The sequence below is a fragment of the Mus musculus genome, chromosome 14 (genome assembly GCF_000001635.26).
Source record: "Mus musculus strain C57BL/6J chromosome 14, GRCm38.p6 C57BL/6J".
In the NCBI taxonomy this organism is placed as follows: Eukaryota; Metazoa; Chordata; class Mammalia; order Rodentia; family Muridae; genus Mus; species Mus musculus.
The window spans coordinates 57,096,953-57,119,061 of record NC_000080.6 but is presented as its reverse complement, the minus strand read 5'-3'; the positions used below and the strand labels follow the sequence as shown (position 1 = coordinate 57,119,061).

The 22,109-nt window shown below is 47.5% G+C and overlaps 1 protein-coding gene and 1 long non-coding RNA gene across 3 annotated transcripts; one reads left to right on the top strand and one right to left on the bottom strand.

The window, feature by feature from the left end:
* Positions 1-4,867: 4,867 nt before the first annotated feature.
* Positions 4,868-14,397, bottom strand: Gm32912. Of its 2 annotated transcripts, none has more exons than XR_383459.4 (5): positions 12,397-14,397; positions 11,964-12,104; positions 11,679-11,775; positions 7,055-7,731; positions 4,868-6,837 (listed from the first exon to the last, which is right to left on the bottom strand). It is a non-coding gene; the product is annotated as a predicted gene, 32912 (long non-coding RNA). The 2 variants fall into 2 exon arrangements; XR_874652.3 differs by lacking the exon at positions 4,868-6,837 and having other exon boundaries at positions 7,644-7,731; positions 12,397-12,538; positions 13,087-14,397.
* Gjb2 (gap junction protein, beta 2) lies at positions 14,360-20,460 on the top strand. The gene is made up of 2 exons (NM_008125.3): positions 14,360-14,593; positions 18,291-20,460. The coding sequence occupies exon 2, from the start codon at positions 18,313-18,315 to the stop codon at positions 18,991-18,993; it is 681 nt and encodes a 226-aa protein (NP_032151.1). The 5' UTR covers positions 14,360-14,593; positions 18,291-18,312; the 3' UTR covers positions 18,994-20,460.
* Positions 20,461-22,109: the final 1,649 nt, after the last annotated feature.

Here is a 22,109-nt window from a genome sequence, read left to right as displayed (position 1 = left end):
TCCGGCCCAGGCCAGCCTTAAACTGAGTCCTCCCACGTTGGTTTCTGAAGTGCTCAGATCACGGGCATGTGCTCCCACGCTGCTTTACCCTTCATAACCACTTTCCTAACAACGAACTCCCTCTGATGTGTGTGTGCTGCCTTCATTCATAAAGGATTTTGTTTTGTTTTGTTCTTTTAGATAGGATTTCAGTGTGTACCCAGGCTATACTCAAACACCATCTTTTTGTCTCCAATTTCTAATTACAAGTGTGTCTGGCACTTGGAGGCATTTTTTTGCTGAAAAAAGGAATTCTGTGTTGATTCTGTGCCCCATCACCTCCACCAGGAACCCCTCGGCTTGCCTGCTCCCCTCACCCCTGCCTCATCGAGTAAAGTGTGTCCCTCCTGGTTTGCTCAAGGTTCTTTTTTTCTGGTCTTTACTTCAAGCAGAACCGACCTAAGTAGCTTAGTAAGCTTAATTGTAATGTCTTGGCTCCGTTTCTTTGGGTTTATTCTGCTCAGCCTTCACTTCTTGGCTCTGAGGCTAGGTCTCTTGCAAAATTATCAAAGTTTTCAGCAAATATTGTTTCCGTGAACTTTTTCAGTCCTGCTTTTGACACAGAAACACTGGGGGCACCTCTCAGATGAGGGTTCCTGGAACTTTCCCCCCCAGTCTGAATTCTCCCCCTTTTCAAACAGACTGCTCTCTACTCTCCCAGTCCCCTGATCTCGTACTGCTTCTGGGCTGCCCACTGGGCTTTCTATCTGTGCTAGTTTTCTGTGGTTTCTGACATCTCCACTTGGTTCTCCTTTTCATCATGTTTACGGTGCTGTGGATCGAATGGACGTCTCATACATATGGGGCCCATACGCTAGCCCCGAGCCACCTCACCAGCCCTGGATTTGCCCATTTTTCCACTGAGGGTTTCTCTTCCCTCATTTGTTTCACACACATTTGCAATTGCTCACTGAAGCACTCTTATTACAGGTGCTTGAACTCTTTTGGTGTGTGTGTGTGCGTGCGCGTTCACGTGTGTTTGCACATATGTGTGCAGGGGCATATGCATATGTGCATGGTGGCCAGTAGTTGGTCCCATTTATCTTCAATCCCTCTCCATCTTAACTTGGAGGCAGACTCTCTCGTGGAACCTGGAGCTCACTGTTGCTTCTAGTCTGGCTACTCATCGAGGCAGAGATCTGTCCCAGCCTCCCCAGCCCCGGGATTACAGGCACAGGTCACCATGCCTGGCTTTTTACAGGAGTGCTAGGGATTAAATATAGCCTTATTGATGAGGATGATGGATGATGACTCTTATTAACACTGAAATCTTCTTGCTCTTGGTGTGACATGAGAATGAGTACCAAATGTATTTAGAGCATATGTGGGTTTCACGAAAATTTGTTGTTTGGGTCAATGTTCTCCAAGATCTCCCCTAAAGGCAAAGGGAGGTGGCTCCTGGACACAGTCATTTGGAAGGAAAGTTTGCACTTGCTGTTAGCATTTTGTCTAAGCTCTGCCCCAGAGTTACCTGACAACAGCCAGGTATGCCTGACTCACTATAAAAAGGGGCTTCTTGCCCCCTCCACTCTCATCCCCTTGCTCTTGCCTTCCGGTCCCCACTCTGTCCTCTTGCCCCTTCTCCCCTCCATTCTCTCCCCTGCCCCATGTGCTCATGGCCTGCCTCCTCTCCTCTCTTCTCCTCTCTTCTCCTCTCTTCTTCTCCTCTCTTCTCCTCTCTTCTCCTCTCTTCTCCTCTCTTCTCCTCTCTTCTCCTCTCTTCTCCTCTCCTCTCCTCTCCTCTCCCTCTCTCTTTCTCTCTCTCTCTCTCCTACCCTCTCAACTCCCCTCCCCATGCCCTGAATAAACTCTATACCATTGTCCCTCAGGAGGAAGAGATGCCTCAGCGTGGGCCTGCAGAGGCACCCCCTTCCCCCATACCTCATCACACATCCACCAAAACATATCCCCTCTCTCTTTATCTTTTTATAAACACATCACTTGCCTCCACTGACAACCAAGGTATATGGAGACTCCTTATTGCTGTGGAGACAGAACTAGAGTTCCAGCTCCTACTGTGACCCAGCAGCCCGGTGGGGAGACCACTGGTGGAAGGCCCCTACAATACAACACAGGGTTAGGAAGGCAATCCCTTAGTCCAGACAGACACCATGACATAGGGGCAGAGAGACCTGGTTCCAGTTGGGATGAAAGTCAAGTTCCTACATGTGCTTCCCTGACACACCCTTGGTGGAGAGAGAGCTCACTACAGTCTAATCAAGATAGTCTGGCCTCCCTGGCTCGGCTGGGCCCTTTTTTGGAGTAATGGGTTAAGTTCAGTAGCAGTATCTAGACTCTGTAGACTGTCTCACTAGGCGTCAATTTTCCTGGTTATTTCTGAATTTCTAATTAGTTAATTAGGGGGTTGGGGGGGGAGGGGTTTAGTGGCTTTGTCTGCACCCGTGGGTTTTTGGGATGACTGGATTTCCTGCATCTCTGCCCTCAACACAATCCTCTCTGGTGACTTCTTATTCACATCTGCACTGTCAAGGTCCCCCAGCCTCCAGGGTCTGCTGCTCTTAAAAGCCACTTGCTTGCCCAAGCCTCTGGGCATTGCAGAAACTCTCTCTAACCCTGGACTGTCCGTCCTGCCTGTCTTCTCAGCCCGTCCTCTGGACCAGTTCAAAGTGTGCACGGTGGCAGATTTTCTCTCTGCTCTATGCAAGCCCACTCCTCCACACTCTCCCTTCCAGCCTGCTCCTGGGCTATGTAAGCTTTCTGGAGTTCTCCCTGCTACTTCAGGGGTACTTCTCTTGGGGCTCGGGGGTGGGTGGTGGGTGGTGGCGGAGCTGCTCCATTGTCCCCCGACATGCGTCACATAGTGAGAACCCATAAACGTGTGTTGGATTGATCAGCACCCGGAATACCAATGCTTTCCTTCCCAACTTTTTGGCTGGCTGTTGGGTAGGGACTAAGGCTCATTAGCTTCCTAACCCTTACCGTAGGGACTCCAAGACCAGTAAACAGCTTCCTGCCTGCCAGTACTGCGGTTGCCATGGTTTCTCCCACCCCCTAGGACTACTAGGTGAATGCTGATTGACAAACCCGGGGCTGGCCAAGGCCTTTTCAGGAGGACTTGTGGGGGTTGGGGGTTGGTGCCCTAAAAGAATGTCTTGCAACCCTTCAGCGGGCAGGGCTCAGTGGGAGAGCTGGGGCTTGACAGCCAAGAATCTCTTTAAAGATACTAACCAGGAGCAGAGACTCCATCATTCATCATCTTCTGAAACATGAAGGTACTCGTTAGCCTAGATCATTTCTACGTATGATTTATTAGACAGGCAATAAAATCACCTTTCTCACTTTTCCAAATATTTTTGTGTATTTATGCACTCAGAATTTATGTGGCATTTTGACTCTCAGTTAGCAGGAGCTATTTAACTGTTTACAGTGTTACTTTCAGGTGCCACTGAATTCATTTGTAAAAATACTTTTATAGCTTCTTTTATTTATATATTCATTTATTTTTCTGTCATTCCTTTCCTTCTTTTTGAACCCTATGGGATATATATATATATATTAATTAGAGTCCCAGTTTAGGGGTTTTATGGGATTCCAGAGTGTGAGTCTGTTTTGTTTTGTCCTTTTCTGATGTGTTAGTTTTTGTTTTATCTTATTATTTTATCCCTTAGAAGCCTGTTGGGGGTGGATCCAGCTAGGAGGGAGATGTGGAGGAACTGGGAGGAGTAGAGGGAGGGGAAACCATTATCAGGACATATTATTTGAGGAAAAAAAATCTATTTTCAATAAAAGAAAAAATCTTTTTAAAAATCAATACAACTAGAGACTGGTCATCAGAGTCCATTCAATGTCCCACGCTCAGGAAGGGGGAGGGTAAATTTAACTTGTGGCTCATACCTGTAATCTTAGCACTGAGGAGGCTGAGGCAGGGGTATCAGGATTGGGCTAGAGAGTAAGTTCCAGGCTAACCTGGGCAAGAAAAGGGAAATCCAGTGGGGAATGTATGTTGCTTTCGGAGCCTCTGAATAGCCTCAGGAGAGGGAAGTTTCTTAGCAGTCAAGAGAGTAGCCTAGAGAGTGACATCGTATCTCCAAGCATTAGTGTTTGAGTCAGAGATTATTGTGGCTAAAAAGGTATCAAACTTCTCACCCATGGACCAGATGCACAGGATTTGTGACTTTCTCTGGGGAAAGGTAGAGGTCTTAAGGGTCCTCCAAGGCACCTCTTTCAAAACTGTCCTGGCTAAGCTCATGTGGCTCTGATAGAATACCGTGGACTCCAAGGCTCAGGAACAGTGGAGCTCTAGTTCTTGAAGCTAAGTGGTCCAAGATAAGACACCCACGGATATCCACCGGTGTCCAGTGAGGAGCCCTCTCTTCCTCCAGACAGTGGTTTTTGCCTGTGTCCTCAGGGACATGAGGGATGGGATGAGCTCTCTCCCCTCTCTTCAGAGGATTCCGTTCCACTCCATCGCCTCCTAAAACTTCACATTGAGCAGGATTTCAAGAGTGAATCCAGATCACAAGAGTCACATGTACATAGACACAGGCCGGAGGTCCCCAGGTCTATGATCAGAATGTCTAATCTCACAGCCCAGAAATTCTCAAGCTCCTTAGGCCACCCTCGTGCTTGTTCTAGATAGAGCAAGACACCTGCAATGTCCAGTAAGTTCTCTGAATATCCACTCTGGAAATGTGTCTTGTTCAGCCACAAGGTAATAAATACAATTGTTTAACACGAAAATGGCTCAGGTCTTTACAGCCTAGTGGGCTCAAAGCAGTAGTTTGGTCTTTCACAACTTCTCCCCTTCAAGGAGAGAGGCTGGGAGTGGCCCTCCAATCCCCTAGCAGGCCCCCACCCCCACCAGGCCCCCACCCCATGGCTACCAAGAATGTCTCCATCCTTAAGCTGGTGATCAACCTCCAGAGGTCAATAAGACATCCTTTCCAGCATCCTGCACCTGCTCTCTTCCAGAGAAAGGCCACACCTCCAACCTCTGCTGAGTTCCCCTGGGTCTCCTTTATCCAGTTATTTTACTCCAGTCTGTGTCCTTTGCTGCCCTGGCCCTCGTGGCTTCTATGACAGCAGTCTGCTTTGTTTTTAGGGCTCTCTTCTTTCTCTTTCTTTCAGAATGTTCTCGCTTATCTCCTCGGGTACCACAAAAGGTCAGGAGGCAAACTCATCCCCAGGAGAGAACCAAGTGTCCCCATTTGCTCTGTGCCTTCACCGGAAATTAGTACAGACCTCAACATGGTGTGGTTATTTGAATGAAAGGTCTCCTTCCAGTCAGTCTCTCCTCCCAGAAAGGGGGCAGGGAGAGAGCTCTGGCTTAGTAGTTCCTCCTTCTAACCGGGATTCCCTCCCTTATACCAAGGGATCTTTTTCCTCAAGAGGCCACCATGATGCTGTACCAGGCAGTATCCACCCTACATGGAAGATGTGTACAACCTCAACTCCTGAGGAGCAGGTACATATAGCCAAGCTGTTCTGCCTATGGCCACCAAGTTGACAAGGGGAAGGACCAGAGACTGTCAGGAGGTAGAGATGTGGTGAAGGGTGCAGACAGCCTGCCTTTGTTGTCTCTTCAAAGACATTCCAAGGTGTTGTTTACGTTTTGTTCTCAAATATTACATCTCAGTGTACTGGCCTGGGGAGAAGCAACCTGCTAGGTGACTCAGAACCTACCCAGGGACAATTTCTTTCCCAGTCCGAGTACTTATGACTGTCTCCTGATCCGTTATCAAAATTCCATTGGTATTTCTTGCCTTTGGATCCTGTGACACCAATTTAAACACTTTTATCTTTACTACCTGTTTATACCAACACTGAGTTTCATTTGTTCTTTGTGCGAAGCTTCTTACGGTAGAAATGTGGGTGATCAACTTTAAGCTGTCTTCCGTCTTAGACACACACATGTAATTCTCTCTCTGTCTGCTTTGCTTAGAGCACATCCTAAGATTTTTATCTTTATGTTTTTACTTGATAAAAACATATTTCCATTTGAAAATTGAATCTCAGCTAGTCTGTAGACTCAGGCAAAGGATTCCAAGACCAAGACCAGTCTGGGCAACACTGTGGAATTTTGACTCAAAACAAAATAAGATAAAAAGAAAGTATATTAAATTTCTCTTATAATTAATTTTTATTCATATGTTGTTGTTTAATTCCCAAATATCTGGTAACTTCTAGATACATAATTATCAAATTTGGTTCTATAAACACCCATAGTTTCCCTTCTTTATAATTTATTGAGACTTGTTTTATGATTAAAGATCTTTGAAGGTGACAGATAGTGTCTGTGGGAGACAGTTATGCATAGATAAGGTTATGGGGATGGGACTCGTGATGTGCCACAAATATTAATGATAAGGTTTAGATCTTCTATGTCCTTAATAATTTTGTGAACATTTTCTATGAATTCTGTTAGTCTATAAATACAAAGTTGTCATTTTACCCTTTAGTATTTTCAATGTTTATTCTTATGTTTTACAACTCTGGTACGCAGTGATTCCACAGTCAATATGGATGTCTTCTTGATGAAATAAATGGCCCTTTGCCCATTTGCAGTGCCTTTTCAATTCTTCTCGCCTTATTTTGAGGTGTGTTTTGTGATACAGCACTCTGGCTTCCCTTTGACTTGGGTTGACATTAAACTTGTTTCCCACCCTGTTCATTTCCATGGATCTGCTTCTACTTCACCGTTCTTCTTCTTGATTACGGGTTTCATTTTCCTGCTTCTTTACGTACTTTACAATCTTTTACCAAATGGTGGATATCGGATATAAAACACCTCCAGGGTGTTTTACGGTTTGGTTGCAGTGAGCACAAGGTCTTTTCTTTCTGCCAGATGTTTAGAATGAGACCCTCAGCAGTCAAATTTCAGATGGAAGCAGAGCTGAGGCTGAGTCAGACTAAGGATGCGAGCAGGGGACGAAGCCTGACGGGAACTACACCCTCGGCTCCTACCCCAAGCTCACTATCCCCGCCCTCCCTCTCCATGGTTCGCCTCTGGCCTCAGTGTCTGAGCTAGGAAGAATAAGTATTGCTTGAGACATACCTTGTGGTCAACTCTAACATGGTTCCAGAATTCAAACACTGAGAAACTGTTTAGTTCTGTTTTCCAGCCTTATATCAATGGCCACTTTTATTATAGTCAACTGGGAGAAGGCGTGATATAAAACCACAGATGTCATCCCTGCATCAGGTTCCTGTCTCTGTGGTAAACACCTGAGGAAGTTGAAAGGGAGGAGAAGCTTGGGGGGGCTTCACGGCTGCTGACTTTGCATTTGAAGTTTTTATCAGCATAGATATCACATAGGATTTCTCATACTTGCATATCGTGTATTTTGATAATATTTACACGCCCCTTGCCTTCTTTCTGTTCCTGTCACTTCTGATCCTCTTCCTCTTCTTAGCTACTCTTCTACTTTCAAGTCAGGTTTGGGGTGTTTTTGCTTTGAAGAGGGGTTATTGTTATTGTTTGCATGTGTGAATGAATGAATCACATAAGCATTACTTACAGGAATGTGGCTATACGTTTATAAGGTCACATGAACATGGGAGACTTACCAGTAGCTACTCCACTAAAGAAAATGCCGCTCCCTACCTCACCAACCATTAACTGCTGTGGATCCTCAGTTAGTGAAGGGGGGAGAAGTTTCACAGGATGCGCAGCAAGCAGAGAGCATCATGGTGGTGGTCACTGGACACGCTCACTTCTTGGGTGCCAGGAAGCTGGGGCGGGGAGAGAGGGAATGGAAAGGGAGAGGAAAAGGGGGAGAGGAGGCAAGGGAGAGGGGGAGGGAGGAGGCAAGGGGAGAGGGGTTAGGGAAGAGGGAGAGAGGGAGAGGAAGAGGGAAAGGGAGAGTGAGATGATCAATCCAGTGAGACTGGCTAGCCAATTGAGCTCCAAGGATCCGCCTTCTCCCCTCACTGGCTCTGGATTATAAAAGTCCGATGCCACAGCAGTATTTCACAGGTGCTGTGGATCCTAATCATGTCCTCAGGCTTTGATGGCCAGACTCTGCCCAGCTCTCTGATTCTTAACTTTGTTTCTATGTCTGTTGAAAGGCTAGATTGCTAACACACATTTATAAACCCAGGATTTGGGAGGCTGAAGCTGTAGAGGGAAGCACTATAATAAGTTCTAGGTCAGCCTGGTCTACACGGTGAGTTCCAGGTAGTCAGGGATGTCAAAATAAAGACTTGTCTTAGGAAAAAAGCAAGAAAGCATGCAAGAGGGAAGGAACTTCCTTCATGGACTCCTGCAATGAGATAAGCATGAAGCATCTTCGAGAGTAGGAACCCTCAATTCTGCAGAAATGATTAGCATACTAACCTGCATGGCTTTACACCCAGAGATTCCTTCGTGTGTGTGTGTGTGTGTGTGTGTGTGTGTGTGTGTGTGTGTTTCTATCACACAATCTAAACTTAGCCATGTTACATCTGCAACATCTTTTCCTTTGATAAATCATAAGCAAACACACACACACACACACACACACACACACACACACACACAAAACATCTTTCAAGGGGCTGGTGAGATGGCTCAGTGGGTAAGAGCACCCGACTGCTCTTCCAAAGGTCCGAAGTTCAAATCCCAGCAACCACATGGTGGCTCACAACCATCCGTAATGAGATCTGACTCCCTCCCTCTTCTGGAGGGTCTGAAGACAGCTACAGTGTACTTACACATAATAAATAAATAAATCTTTAAAAAAAAAAAAACATCTTTCAAAAGCCTAGCAAGAGGCCAGTTATGGTGGTACATACCTTTAATTCCAGCACTTGGGAGGCAGAAGCAAGAGAATCTCTGTGAGTTTGAAGCCAGCCTGGTCTACACAGAGAGTTCCTGAACATCCACAGCTACATAGACAGACTCTGTTTCAAAAAAAAAAAAATCCAAATCCAAATCTGAGCACCCAGTAGGCTGCGAGCTCATCACGGAATTGTTGGGAAAGATGAATGGTCCCTTCCAATGGCAATGCCAAGACTCTGCAAACTGCTCAGTGCCATTTCCACACCTGTAAGCTACATCCACACAGGATCCCCAAATTGCGATCAGCAATAGCCTAGTACACTAAACTTCTCCCCAATACATTCATTTCAAATCCAGGAGATGACCCAAATCTTCATCATTTGCTGTCTCTTCTCAGAGTTCAATTATCCAATGCAAACTTTCACACTGAAGGTGTCCAGGAAGAGGCTGAGAAGACGGTCCAGTGTGTAAGTTACTTTCTATGCAAGCAAGGCTCACCTTGGGATCCCCAGAACCTATGAAATCCCAGTGCTCCTACCGCAAAGTAGAGAGCAGGGACAGGAGACATCCTGGAAGCCCGCTGAGCAGCCAGCCTGTCTCAAACAAGGTAGAAGGTGAGGCAAGAAGAAGGGCACTTTACACCGGAACTGGTAGTCCATATGTGCAAATATCTCACAAAGCATTACCTACCCTTATTAAGAGCAATACATTCTGATATTCTCTTCTTTTTGTTTCATGCCTGCTTAAGGAAGAAGAGAGGGGATAGGAAAGAGGGACGGGGAGAGGGTAAGAAGAAATAAGTTTATTTCCCAGCCTCACTCCGGAGATCAAGAGGGCAACACTAAACTAGAAAAATAAAATGTAAGATTTTTCTCCCAATACAGGGCCTCTGAGCGAGTCTAAACAGTGCCATCTACTGTGCATACTGGGTATTGCAAGCTTTTGGGGTTTTGTGGCTCTGAGATTTATTTGCCCATCTTTCCTTTAAGGACATTTTCCCCCTAAAGCAGAAATTCCTCTCAAGCAGTTTAAGGAGAGTTTTAAGAGAATGACTACCACATAAGTTCTATTCTGAATCTTAAGACCAAATATTAGAGTCCTCGAAAGGGATTTGTGGTTTGCAGAACACACTGTAACCAGGGCCTTGGGAGCAAAAGCCTAACCATAGTCAGTGGTCCCCAGGAAACAAACCTTAAATTCAGACCACGGTAGACAAATGTTTAACACTGAATTACTATTGTCTATCAAATATAATATAACAAAGAACCAACAATCCATTGTCAATCCTGACTATATTCTAAAATAGCACATGAGGCTTCTTTCTTCCTTCCTTCCTTCCTTCCTTCCTTTCTTCCTTCCTTCCTTCCTTCCTTCCTTCCTTCCTTCCTTCCTTCCCTCCCTCCCTCCCTCCCTCCCTTCTTTCTTTCTTTCTTTCTTTCTTTCTTTCTTTCTTTCTTGGAGTTCCATCCCCCAGCTTGCTCCAAAAACAATTAAAAATAACATAGGGCACAATACCATTGTCGCAAAAATTAGAATACAGAAATCCCATTGGCTCCTCTGTGGATAATGGAGAATTTCCATGATGACTAGCCACTATAATACACAGAATTTAATATTTAGTAGGAAAGAATGTTTACTGCTGGTCAGCAGAGGCAGCTATGGTTGCTTCATTTCAGAGTAATCTATGTGTGCATTTGACACAAACATGTTTAAAAGAATCTCTGTAATTCTTCCATGGTCTGCTTAAATAACCACCGAAGAGGCACAGCAATGTGCCCGCAAGAGCCCCTGTTCATCCAGACATGGCACTGGGACTGGCCTCTTCCACCGTGTGTATGCAGCTGAGACATGGCCTCTTTGGTTTCACCAGAACACCTTATGTGTTAAAACTTTTAAAAATATAAAGTAGGCCGGGCGTGGTGGCACATGCCTTTAATCCCAGCACTCGGGAGGCAGAGGCAAGCGGATTTCTGAGTTCGAGGCCAGCCTGGTCTACAAAGTGAGTTACAGGACAGCCAAGGCTACAAAGAGAAACTCTGTCTCGAAAATAAAAATAAAAAGTACAAAATGGAGGAAACCTTGTCACTTACAGCAGGCTGGGGAGTGAATAAAGACACCCGGTCAGAGGTACAGCCTGCTATGCTGGCACTGAAGTCACAGGGCATTAATTCACACCATCCTAAGCCACACAGGAAGGTCAAGGCCAGCCTGGGCCGAAGAAGCTGACTCAAAACAAACAAAAGAACAACTGAAGTTGTGGTGAAAGCATATCCCATATAATAATCACCCACGCAGACTGGCAGGGCCCAGAGAAGCCATTTCTGCCATGGCATTCCACTATCAAATGTGAGGCATTATTAACTATCCAGGGAGCCAGAGGCCCTCCGGTTTCCAACGGCTATTTTGGGAAGAGCTGAATAGGATTTATTAATCACGCCCATAGGATTAATGGTTCAGTAGCAAACTCAGGAAAAGCATATAGAACCCAAGGGGCTGATGACAGGGGCTGACGTCTCTTCCAGAGGCGATCGATGGGCCCATCTTGCCTGGAAACTTGTCAAGTGGAAGGACAGGGGCTCCAGACACTCGCAAGCCTTTTCTTGTTCTGAAACATTCTCTGCCATCACCTACATTTGATTTATGAGTCAGAAATGTGAAGGTTGCGTTCAGAGCAACCTTCCCAGGATTCAAGAGATGGCCCCAGAAGGGAGCAGGCAAGCAGTCATCCATCAAAATGGCAAGTTGTATAATTTTATGGGTGTGGTTGTGCGTGTGTGCACACACAGACACACACAGACACACACAGACACACACAGACACACACAGACACACACACATATATATACAACTATATAGCAAACTATATAATAAACAACTATAGAATTAAGATACTAAGTAGCCTAAACATTAGCCGTTTTACCTCCTAAGGGCTTTCAGTATCACCAGGAAAGTCCAGCTGAGCAGTAACGAACGAGGGTTTATGTTCTCAGTATTGACCAGGGCAAAGCAGCCCTCACCTGTCCAGACACGTGAATGTGACAAGGTGCAGTGGTCAGCGATCCTCACTGGTTAATCATCAATAGCTGCTTCAGAGGCCCCTGCTCACCCCTCACCACGGTCTGGCCTTGCTGTTCCCTCCATTCACGGCCAACCTAGAAGATGCCGTGGGATTCTGCTTAAAGCCAAGTCAAAAACTATTCTCTACCTGGTTAGTTTCCACACATGACTGAGACAAAGGTGAGCGGATCCACTGCAGGTCCATGAGTCCTGTTCCCTTCCCGCTGTGTTCCCACTGGTACTGAGCTCCTCGTGGGCCCAAGCGTTGAAACAGGAAAACGTGGGGGAGCTGGGATGAAAAGAGTATGGTTTAGCTCCAGTGCTCACCTTACAAAGGCAACGTGCAACAAGGGGTACATAAACTCTTTCTTAAGATCTGCTAATCAGATGCACGTATAGCCTCATTTGAAGAGAATCTCCATCAAGCCCTTCCTAGCTCTTTTCTAGCTTCCTCTGTCCCCCTGTCCTCCCTTCTCCTCCCTTCTCCCTTCTCCTTGCCTCTCTTCCCCTCCCTTCTCCTTCCCTCTCCCCTCTCCCCCTCTGGAGAATACACATACACAAATAAATTTAGCATTTCTTACCCTAGAGGAGCCTCTGGTCTAGTTGGTGAGAAAACAAGAAACAAGGAGGGATGGCTGGAACAGAGGAGGAGATGAGCTAGCGATACATCCTAATATTCCCAGCACCTGTGACCATCAGCCAACACACAGCCATTAGGCGAATCTGTAGAAGCAAGTTAGGGAGCTAGACGCTGAAGCTGTAATCATAACGTGGGCACTAACCCTCAGGAGAAATTGTTCAATGGAGAAAGTGAAGCAGTTCTGATCTCCAACCTATCTTTTACTGGCCAGCTTCCTACAATGATTCTAGAAGCTTCTGTCATCCTCACTGAACAGGGGCTCCAATTGACTGGAAACTGTACGACCCATGAGAAGCTAAAGGTGCCAACATCCTTCCACCCCTGCCTGCTGCCACTACCTCATCTCCTCTTTGATTCATCTTTAGATGTGCTCAGGCCAAGGGAGTTGTACCACCCCATCTTGCTTGGCCAGTTATTCCACACAAGCTGATTCAGCACATCTCTCTCTCTCTGAAGGGCTGGACACAGATCCGAGGCTCTCTTCCTTAGAGACACTCCCTCTTAGACTAAGACTTACAGTTAGAAAGGAGGTGGGGGTAGTAGCAAGCGAGCGTGCAACCTTCCTCTGCCCAAGCAAGAGCAGTCAGGTCTGCCCGCGGCAATGTGCCAGCTTTACAGGGAAAGCATGTACCTTCAGCCATGGTCCTTTCATTGAAAGCCAATCCTTCGACCAGACGGGCCTTGTCAGAATGAATCAGTCTCTTCACTGCGTGTAAAGCTAATCTGAAGGAACTTTGTGGGGATGTGCCGTTTTCATTCCAAACCTGGCAGCTGTAGGACTCGGGTTGCAAGTAGTAAGGTGAAGCTAGCTGGCCTAGGTATCCCAAAGCGTAGCTAGCTCTTGTGAATGTCCACCGTAACTCCTCTCAAAACTATCCAGACAGCCAAGCAATGTGGAACACCGAGCCCTCAAAACCCACGAACAGCTTGGCGGAGAGAGGTAGATGCAGGCTGCCCAGGTCTTCCCAGCATCCTGGACTCCAAGAGGGATGGGCTTGCCTAACCTCTTCTGCTCCCCCCCCCCTTCCGCATCCCCTGCACCGGCAGAATCTGGGTGCCCCTTCCTTGCAATGCTTTCAGTTGTGGAAAAGAGGACACAGAGAGCGGGGGCACAGGCAGAGAACCCTCCAGAGACTGTGACAAGTCCACTTCCAGGCCAGCCCTGGAGACGCACCTCTACATCTTCTTCTGTCCTAGCCACTGGCACCCTGTTCAAAGTGATCGAATTAAATCGGGAATTCAAAGAAATAGAAGCCAGAATTTGGCCAGCCCTGGCGGCGCCCTCTGTTAGTCTGCCTTGAACCCGAATTCTAGATGCCTCAGCTCACTGCACTACGGGAGAGGAGTCTCCTGTGCGCTACTGGAAGCTGCAGGCCAACACAAAACTGTACCGTCCGTTTATCTAACACGCACACACACACACACACACACACACACACACACACACAAGTATATATAATATTACTACAGCGAAGCTTCGAATATAACAGCACACTTTCCACTAGTGAGAGTAGTAAGAGCAACATCAACTCTCTTTCAACATCACCCAATCCCCCAAAAGCGAGTAGCTGGGACTTGGAGCTTTGCGACCTGCGTCCTGGGTGAAGACACAGGTCTACCAGCTCTGTTCAGGCTGCGCTCGGGACAGGACACTGGAAGAGCCTTGAGCTCAAAGAGAGCTGGGGGTGGGGTGGGGCGGAGTGGGGTGGGGAGTGACCTAGGCTCCAGGAGAGCTCGCGACTCGGCGGGCCCTGACGGCTCTGGGTGCCCGGAGAGCCCCGCCCGTGGCGCTGGGGGTGGCGGGCTACTGGGAGCCGCCTCCTCCGCAACTTTCTCAATCGCTCCAGGGTGAGAGAGGCGGGGTGAGGGCTTTGGTTAAAAGGCGCCGCGGCCAACAGGTGTCCAGGATCGCAGCGCGCGGCGCGCTCCGCTCTCCCAACTCGCAGCCAGTCGGCGGCGCTCCAGTCCACTGAGCGCAGCCTCCACCGGGACCCGCGGCGACCAGCACAGGATCAGCCGGCGACCCATTTCGGACCAACCCAGGAGCGGCCCCGGGACCCGCTTCAGACCTGCTCCTTACCGGGGACAGCGCCTCGCCGCTTCCCGCCACCCAACGCTGCACGCTCCTCCGGACACAGGTGCGACCGCCAATCCGCGCCACCGAGTCACACTGGTGTAACCCGCCCCCGACCGCAACGCCCCACGGTGGCTGGGGCGCGAGACTCAGCCAGTAGGGACGCGTGAGGTGCGAGGAGGGGTGCGGGCCGCCACGGTCCTGGGAAACCGAGGCCGGAACGCGCTGCGCGGTCCCTACGGGCCACCGCCACCCGTGCATAGGGACCCGAGCTGTGAACGCGTTTCTTCGGCTGCAGGCGTCTGGCCCGGCTCGGGGTTGGAGCCGGCTGCTCTCACCGCCGCGCACAGCCTGAGCCGGGAGGTCCCGCACAGCGCGGGGTGGGGAGGGACGCGGGGGCCAGGCTGTTCCGCGCACGACTGCGACGTGTCGCCAGTATTCCTTCGCTAGAATTTTCCCGAGGCCTCCTGGCTGCGTTGTCTGCCGCCATTGAAAAGTTTTTAGCTAACCGAAAGCTGAGCAGGAAAACTCAGTTTCATTTGTTAAGCAGGAAGCCTCCGTGGGAAGACACTGACCTTTACCACCTAAAGCACTGGGGTGACGTGGGCGACCGCCCAAAACGCGCGGCCGTAGCCGCTCCCGCGAGCTGGGGAACCCCAACCTGCACTCGGGTGGAGATTTTGATTGCTTTTTTTTTTTTTCTTTCCTTAAATGCTTTTTAAGGATTTGCGTCCAGGCGGGACGTTACAGCTGGAAGGGAAGGCACAGGTTCACAGATGGCGTGCTGCTGAGAAACTTGTCCCTTAGGACAATTGCATCAGCCCCTTGGTGCTGCCTCAATGGAAGGGAAGGGAGCGTAGGCCTAAATGGGACCCATTGCTCAGGTCCACGGGATTGTCCTGAGAAGCCTGGCTCAGTCATGGCTACACTTACCCCGGAGTCCTTTGGGAACTATGGGCAAAGCCAGTGAATTATGAGAAGGGTGGAGGGTGCGGTGGGGTCAGCATCTAGAGGCAGTCCACCAGCTCCCCGAAGTATCCTTTAAGGCAAATAAGGGTCATATGCAGTATATACTATAAACATGGAGAAGCTCCCTTCTACTCAGGAGCGAATGATTCACCGGTTCAAGGCAATCTCCAGGTGTCCCATGCCAGGTAGGGACCTGCGTGTGACCTAGTCCTAAGGCCAGCCTGGAAATCACCTCCTACACCACAGTTGAATATTGACGATTTCACCTGCTGGCTTAGTACTCCTAACCCCTTTGTGAGGTCAAATTTTAACCTCTCCTTCCACTTAGAAAGGCCATTTAAGACAAGCAGCTGCAATCAGATATGCCGGGACCCACAGCTATGTCCCAGCTATTTGGTTTTCTTTTGGAGTTTTCTCTCTCTCTCTCTCTCTCTCTCTCTCTCTCTCTCTCTCTCTCTCTTCTTGACCTTGTTTGTTCAATCCGGCCTTCCCATTTTTTGGTTTTTTGTTTGTTTGTTTGTTTGTTTTTGTTTTGGTTCTGTTCTTTTCTTTTCTTGTCTCTTTTGGTGTTTGTTTTCTTGAGCCAGGGTCTTGCTCTGCAGAAAAGTTTTCCTCAAGTTAGCACACTCCTCCTACCTCAGCCTCCAGAGTTCTGCTATTATAGATGTATTAACCCCCTACCCCCACCCCCATGTTGTGCTAACTCCAACTGCATGGATTTAGAAGCCATCCTGGGTAACACGGTAAACTCAAATTCAACAAACACTTAAGTACTTTTATAAACAAGTGCACAGTTTACGCAGAAATTGAGGGTTTTTTTTTTTTTCTGTGTTGATAATAATTGGGCTAGTCTGTGGATGCTATAGGCAGGCAAAGGGATCCTCCAGCTCTGTATTTTGGGTCAGGTGTGTAGATGTTTATTTCAATGTCCTGATCTCCACTCGGGAGAAGGGGAAGGAAGAACAGAAGGTCTAATTCCAATCAGATTGTTTTGTTAAACTTGGAACACTGTTGCTTTTCAATCCTTCTGCTGTTGGGGGCAGACCACATGGAGCTGAGAGACTGTTCAGAGGACAACCAGCTTCCCAAAGGGCCTCTGACAGTCTAGGTATAAATGGGTCAGGGCTGAACCTGCCGAGCCTGTCTGTTTCTGCTTTCCAAGTTGGATAGGACTTGATGTTTTACCGGTGTATGTCAGTATTCCTTAATTCCCATGCCCCTGGCCCTATCTCCTCTGTCCAAGGCAGAGCTGAGTGGGTTCCAGCAAGTGGGTTCCCTGGTGCTCTGCCACCGCCACTAGGGACAAGGAGGGACTTCTCTCTGCGCCTGCTGTGAGTCCACTGCGAAACAGGATGTAACTTGCTAAGCAGGAGGGTAGGGTGCTTTTAAGAAAGAGTCAGAGGATTCTTTACAGCTTGGAAGGAAGGGGTGGAAGCAAGTGAGTCAGGACAGCCGGGAAGATGGGATTAATCAAAAGAGGGGTTGATTGTGACAGACCAGGTGTAGCCATGGAAGGTTCCTGCCCTGGGATGAAATAGAAGGTCATTGGCTTATGGAGGCTCATCTAGGGCACAGGCCATATATAGACACTGTGTCACTCAGACAGGATACACTGTGATGCCACCCAAGGCAAAACCCCCATCAGGTGGCTCCTTGGACCAGCAACTGGTGAACCGCTGAGCTAATTTTCCGTCATTTTTCATCATATATTTATTTTAGAATCACTTCAAGGTTAAAACCATAGTCCACAGTGCAACACTCACTTGCAACACATATCAAAACAGACACGGATCGTTAACCAAACAGGCCCTACCTGAGGGTGGGACTACCAGCCTGCGTGCGAAGACCTAGGTGCAGAGACTCGTTTTAGTGCTGTTGTTGTTTGTGTTGGTGTTGTTTGTTTGTCTGTTTTTGTCCCTTTTTGGTTCTTTCTTTCTTCCTTTCTTTCTTTCTTTCTTTCTTTCTTTCTTTCTTTCTTTCTTTCTTTCTTTCTTTCTTCCTTCCTTCCTTCCTTCCTTCCTTCCTTCCTTTCTTTCTTTCTTTCTTTCTTTCTTTCTTTCTTTCTTTCTTTCTTCCTTTCTTTCTGTTTGTTTGCCCTGTTCCTCTCACACAGAAGGTGGAAGCAGCAGGGCTTGCAGAGAAAGGTTAAGCAGAGGAATCTCAAATGTAAATACCAACCATTAGTAATGACATAGCACTCTTGCCTCCCAAGCCCATAAATATTAAAATAGTTTAAAGAAGTGACCTCAGCCAAGAAACTACCGGGAAGCGACACGGGGTCCTGTGGGATTTCACAAATTCTGCCATACGAGCTGGGCAGCCCTGCCTCTACGGTGAGGTTGGCCCAAGCTTTTTTCTGTTACTGTGATACACTGCAAAGCTTGCTACTACTGACACAACCCACTGAGTGACCTGTACAGAAATGCGAACATATGGGAGCAGGCTTAGCCAGAACTCGGTTCTGCCTTTATAGTAACAAGTACTGTGCTTTGGTGCACCCCGTAACCACATCTTTATTTTGTGCTAAAGACTAGGTGAATTAACTCAGGTTAAAACAAAAACAAAAACTTTTTTTTTTTGAGAACTGTACACAGAAATGTGTTGGTGATGGTTTGAGAGCCACACACTTAACCCTATGGCAAAGCAAATTGTGTTGTCACCTATCAGCAGCCTAGAGGAGGCTGTGTGTGCTTTGGTGTTTGCCCGGGAAGACAGTTAAGAATATGTACCCGGAACCAGAGATAGGACCTACTTTCCGGCCAAACCAATGATATTATGTTTGTCTTCTCCAGTGCCAACCATCCAGAGGACAAGATGGATTGGGGCACACTCCAGAGCATCCTCGGGGGTGTCAACAAACACTCCACCAGCATTGGAAAGATCTGGCTCACGGTCCTCTTCATCTTCCGCATCATGATCCTCGTGGTGGCTGCAAAGGAGGTGTGGGGAGATGAGCAAGCCGATTTTGTCTGCAACACGCTCCAGCCTGGCTGCAAGAATGTATGCTACGACCACCACTTCCCCATCTCTCACATCCGGCTCTGGGCTCTGCAGCTGATCATGGTGTCCACGCCAGCCCTCCTGGTAGCTATGCATGTGGCCTACCGGAGACATGAAAAGAAACGGAAGTTCATGAAGGGAGAGATAAAGAACGAGTTTAAGGACATCGAAGAGATCAAAACCCAGAAGGTCCGTATCGAAGGGTCCCTGTGGTGGACCTACACCACCAGCATCTTCTTCCGGGTCATCTTTGAAGCCGTCTTCATGTACGTCTTTTACATCATGTACAATGGCTTCTTCATGCAACGTCTGGTGAAATGCAACGCTTGGCCCTGCCCCAATACAGTGGACTGCTTCATTTCCAGGCCCACAGAAAAGACTGTCTTCACCGTGTTTATGATTTCTGTGTCTGGAATTTGCATTCTGCTAAATATCACAGAGCTGTGCTATTTGTTCGTTAGGTATTGCTCAGGAAAGTCCAAAAGACCAGTCTAATGCATTGCCTGGCTGCTAGAGCAAAGATGGAGGGAGAGGATGAGGCAACCCATGCTTAGTCGCTTAGTCGGCAGAGCTCAGCCACCAGCAGTTCCCAAGACAAACATTCCCATCTAAAATGCCACCATTTGAAGTCCCTGGAGGCCTCCTATGAAACTCCAGAAGCCTCCGTGGGCCTCCCTTCCCCCAAAGCTCCCAAACAAAGGCCCAATTCTATGCCTGTATTAATGGGTTCTAAAGTTAGTTCCACTGAGACCCCGTGCTGGTAGCGACCAAGCTTGGAGGATACATTCACAGTTTAAACAAAGGGATCTCACATTGTTTCTCTTCCTCTGAGGACAGGAGAGAGGAACCCGGTCCTGAGGAAGGTGCCACTGAGAAAGTCCCCCCCCCCAAGTTACCCCTAGCTAAAGGTAAAGAAATGCCATACTGTTATTTGCTTTGATAGTTTACGTGTGCAACAATGGACAAAAAGCTATTAATACTTCAAGTGCTGTGTACTTTTTTTTTTTAATGAAAACCTTAAAATAAGATAGGCTCTTTTTTTTCCTAAAATGATCTGGAAAGTATTATACATTCCTCCTAGTCCAGAGGTTCAGTGTGTGAAGTGAGCATGGTGTGTAACCAGATCTCACAGGGTCTTTAAGATGTTGGCCTTTGGGTTATGGGAAACCTGCAGTGTGGCTGAGGGCCCACCTATTGTATTCATCACTGGCGTGCTGGGCTCAGGGCTATAACCCTACTGCCTGTCATAAGTGAGACAAACTGGAAGCGTCTCGTGCTGGCTTCTGACAAGAAGAGGCCTCAATTAAAATAGTCAACTGTAATTTTGTGTAAGAGACAGATAGGATATGCCGACAACTGCCACCTGCCATGAGCCTAACTCAGCCCCACCCCACCCCCACCCCCCACCAGTTTGTCTACTCTGTAGCTGTGGGATGTTGCAGTCAGCATCAGAAGATAGGGACTTCATGGGTTTGCTTGGGAATTTCACTGCCATGGGACAATTCAATGGTGCAGAAACCAAATGGGGTGGTTTTCAGAGAACCAATGAAACTTCTAGACTCCCAATCCTGTTGATTAAAACTAAGTTTTTCTACTTTTGAAAGTGTGTTTGCCTCCCTCTTCAGCATTGCCTTCTTAACTGGAAACAGAAATGTGGATATTTGGAAGAAATAGAAGAAACTAGTTTAGGTCAGTATGTAACCTTTCTAGGGCAAGTTGAACCATTACCACTATGCCTTATGTGTATCCTACAAGATGACAGTCAACAAATCCAACAGGGGACACTTCTTCCTGCCAAGAATGTCATTGGAAAGCCATTTTGTAACAATAAATAAGAGTTGTGGTTTCATGCTTGTCACTGATATAATTTTGTAAACCCCTAAATGCCCTTTATTAAAATATGATTATTTTGTATACTTTAAAATTAAATAAGGTTTTTAATAGAATACCAAACTCTAACGTGACCAATGGTAAGTTTTTCTGGCTTTGATTTGTTTTTGTCTTTGAAACAGGGCCTCACTCTGTCACCAGACTGGCCTAGAACTCTCATAAATCTGCCTGTCTCTGCCTCCCAAGGACTGAGATTAAACGTGCACACCACCATGCCCAGCTATACTAATTTGTATATACATATATTTCATAGTTTATATCTTAAAGCATCCCAGAAGTATGCTCACATGTTACAACATGTTCTGGGATTCTGCTCCAGTTACAAAAAATACCCTGTGGCTAGAAAACTTGATAAAGAGAGAGGGAACAGACAGACCACTGCTGCCCAAATCCACGCACTCTAAGAGGTTCCGTGAGCCCCAACCTAAGGGCTGCAAGGTCTGAGAGTCAGAGTGCAGCAGGAGGATGCTAAGTCCTGGTGACGGGATCAGTTCCGTTCCGTTTCTAGAAGAAGCAGAGGAACTCACAGTTTACATGGTCCTTAGGCTCAGTGTGTAATCAGCGCTAAAACACCTGTCTCCGTGTGTGGGCCCCCATATTGGAACACCAGTATCACAGAAAACAACAACAACAAACCTCTTTATATTTAAAAATTAAAACATCTTCCACTGTGAAGACTACACTTTGAGAACCGTCCTCTGCAGAACTTTGCAAGACTCTCTCTCTCTCTCTCTCTCTCTCTCTCTCTCTCTCTCTCTCTCTCTCTCTCTCTCTGTGTGTGTGTGTGTGTGTGTGTGTGTGTGTGTAGAAGCATGTGGCCCATGTTCTTTGTTTCCTCCATGTCTATTCCCACGGGACAGACCTTGCCAGGCAAGCGTGTCCCAGGTAAGGGACAGGCTATACGTCTCTCTCCTGGGTGGTACCTACACTATCATCCTTTAAATTATAAGCTTCACACTGAGGCTGTCAAGGCATTTTAAACATCAGTGATACTATGTTTTTATGGAGGACCATACAACCTAGCTCGAAAGGGATACAACTTAGCCCACGTCCACTTGGACAGTAGAAAAAGTGAATAGTCTCTCCCACCTGCCAGGGTGTCCTGGACGTACCCTGTTAAAAGAATGCACAGCTTTTTAAATGGCTAGTTCCACTCCTACACATTATGAAGATTATTACTCTTAAGGTATTAAAGAACAGGGCCAAAATAATTACAAACTGCCAACAACCACTTCATAGGACTGACGGAGAGGGCTGGCCATAAGCTTGGCCTCTGGAATATGATCATCCTGATACTAGCAGATGGCAGTTTGTGAAGAGAAGAAGCCTTGGTGTGAGTGAACTCTGGAGGTTACAGGTGATGCTCCCCAACATGGGTGGTGCTCCCTGTGGAGAGACAGGCCACTGCTAGTCCAAGTGGAACAACAGAGTGTTCTATTGGTTTCCCCAGGCCTAAGCTGTCTCAGGTGCCACTGTTCTAACTAGGTGATGCACCAGGGAGCAGCTTGCAAATGCTGAATGGGTGGCCACGGGTGGAAGGGAGCTCCGTGCTTACCCTGGCCTAGGCTCTCCACCTTACAGTGGGCTTCCTAAATACTCCCCACCCCTAGGAAAAGCAATGGGGTGATTCACACAGACCCTCTCCTCCACCTAGGGCAGTAGAATGATATTAGCATTAATATGTCATCTCTCTCCCACTCAGTAGACCCTGAGTGACATGG

What these genes read in the sequence shown, in the direction of transcription:
- Gjb2 (NM_008125.3), top strand. Translation starts at nt 18,313, where the DNA reads ATGGATTGGGGCACACTCCAGAGCATCCTCGGGGGTGTCAACAAACAC.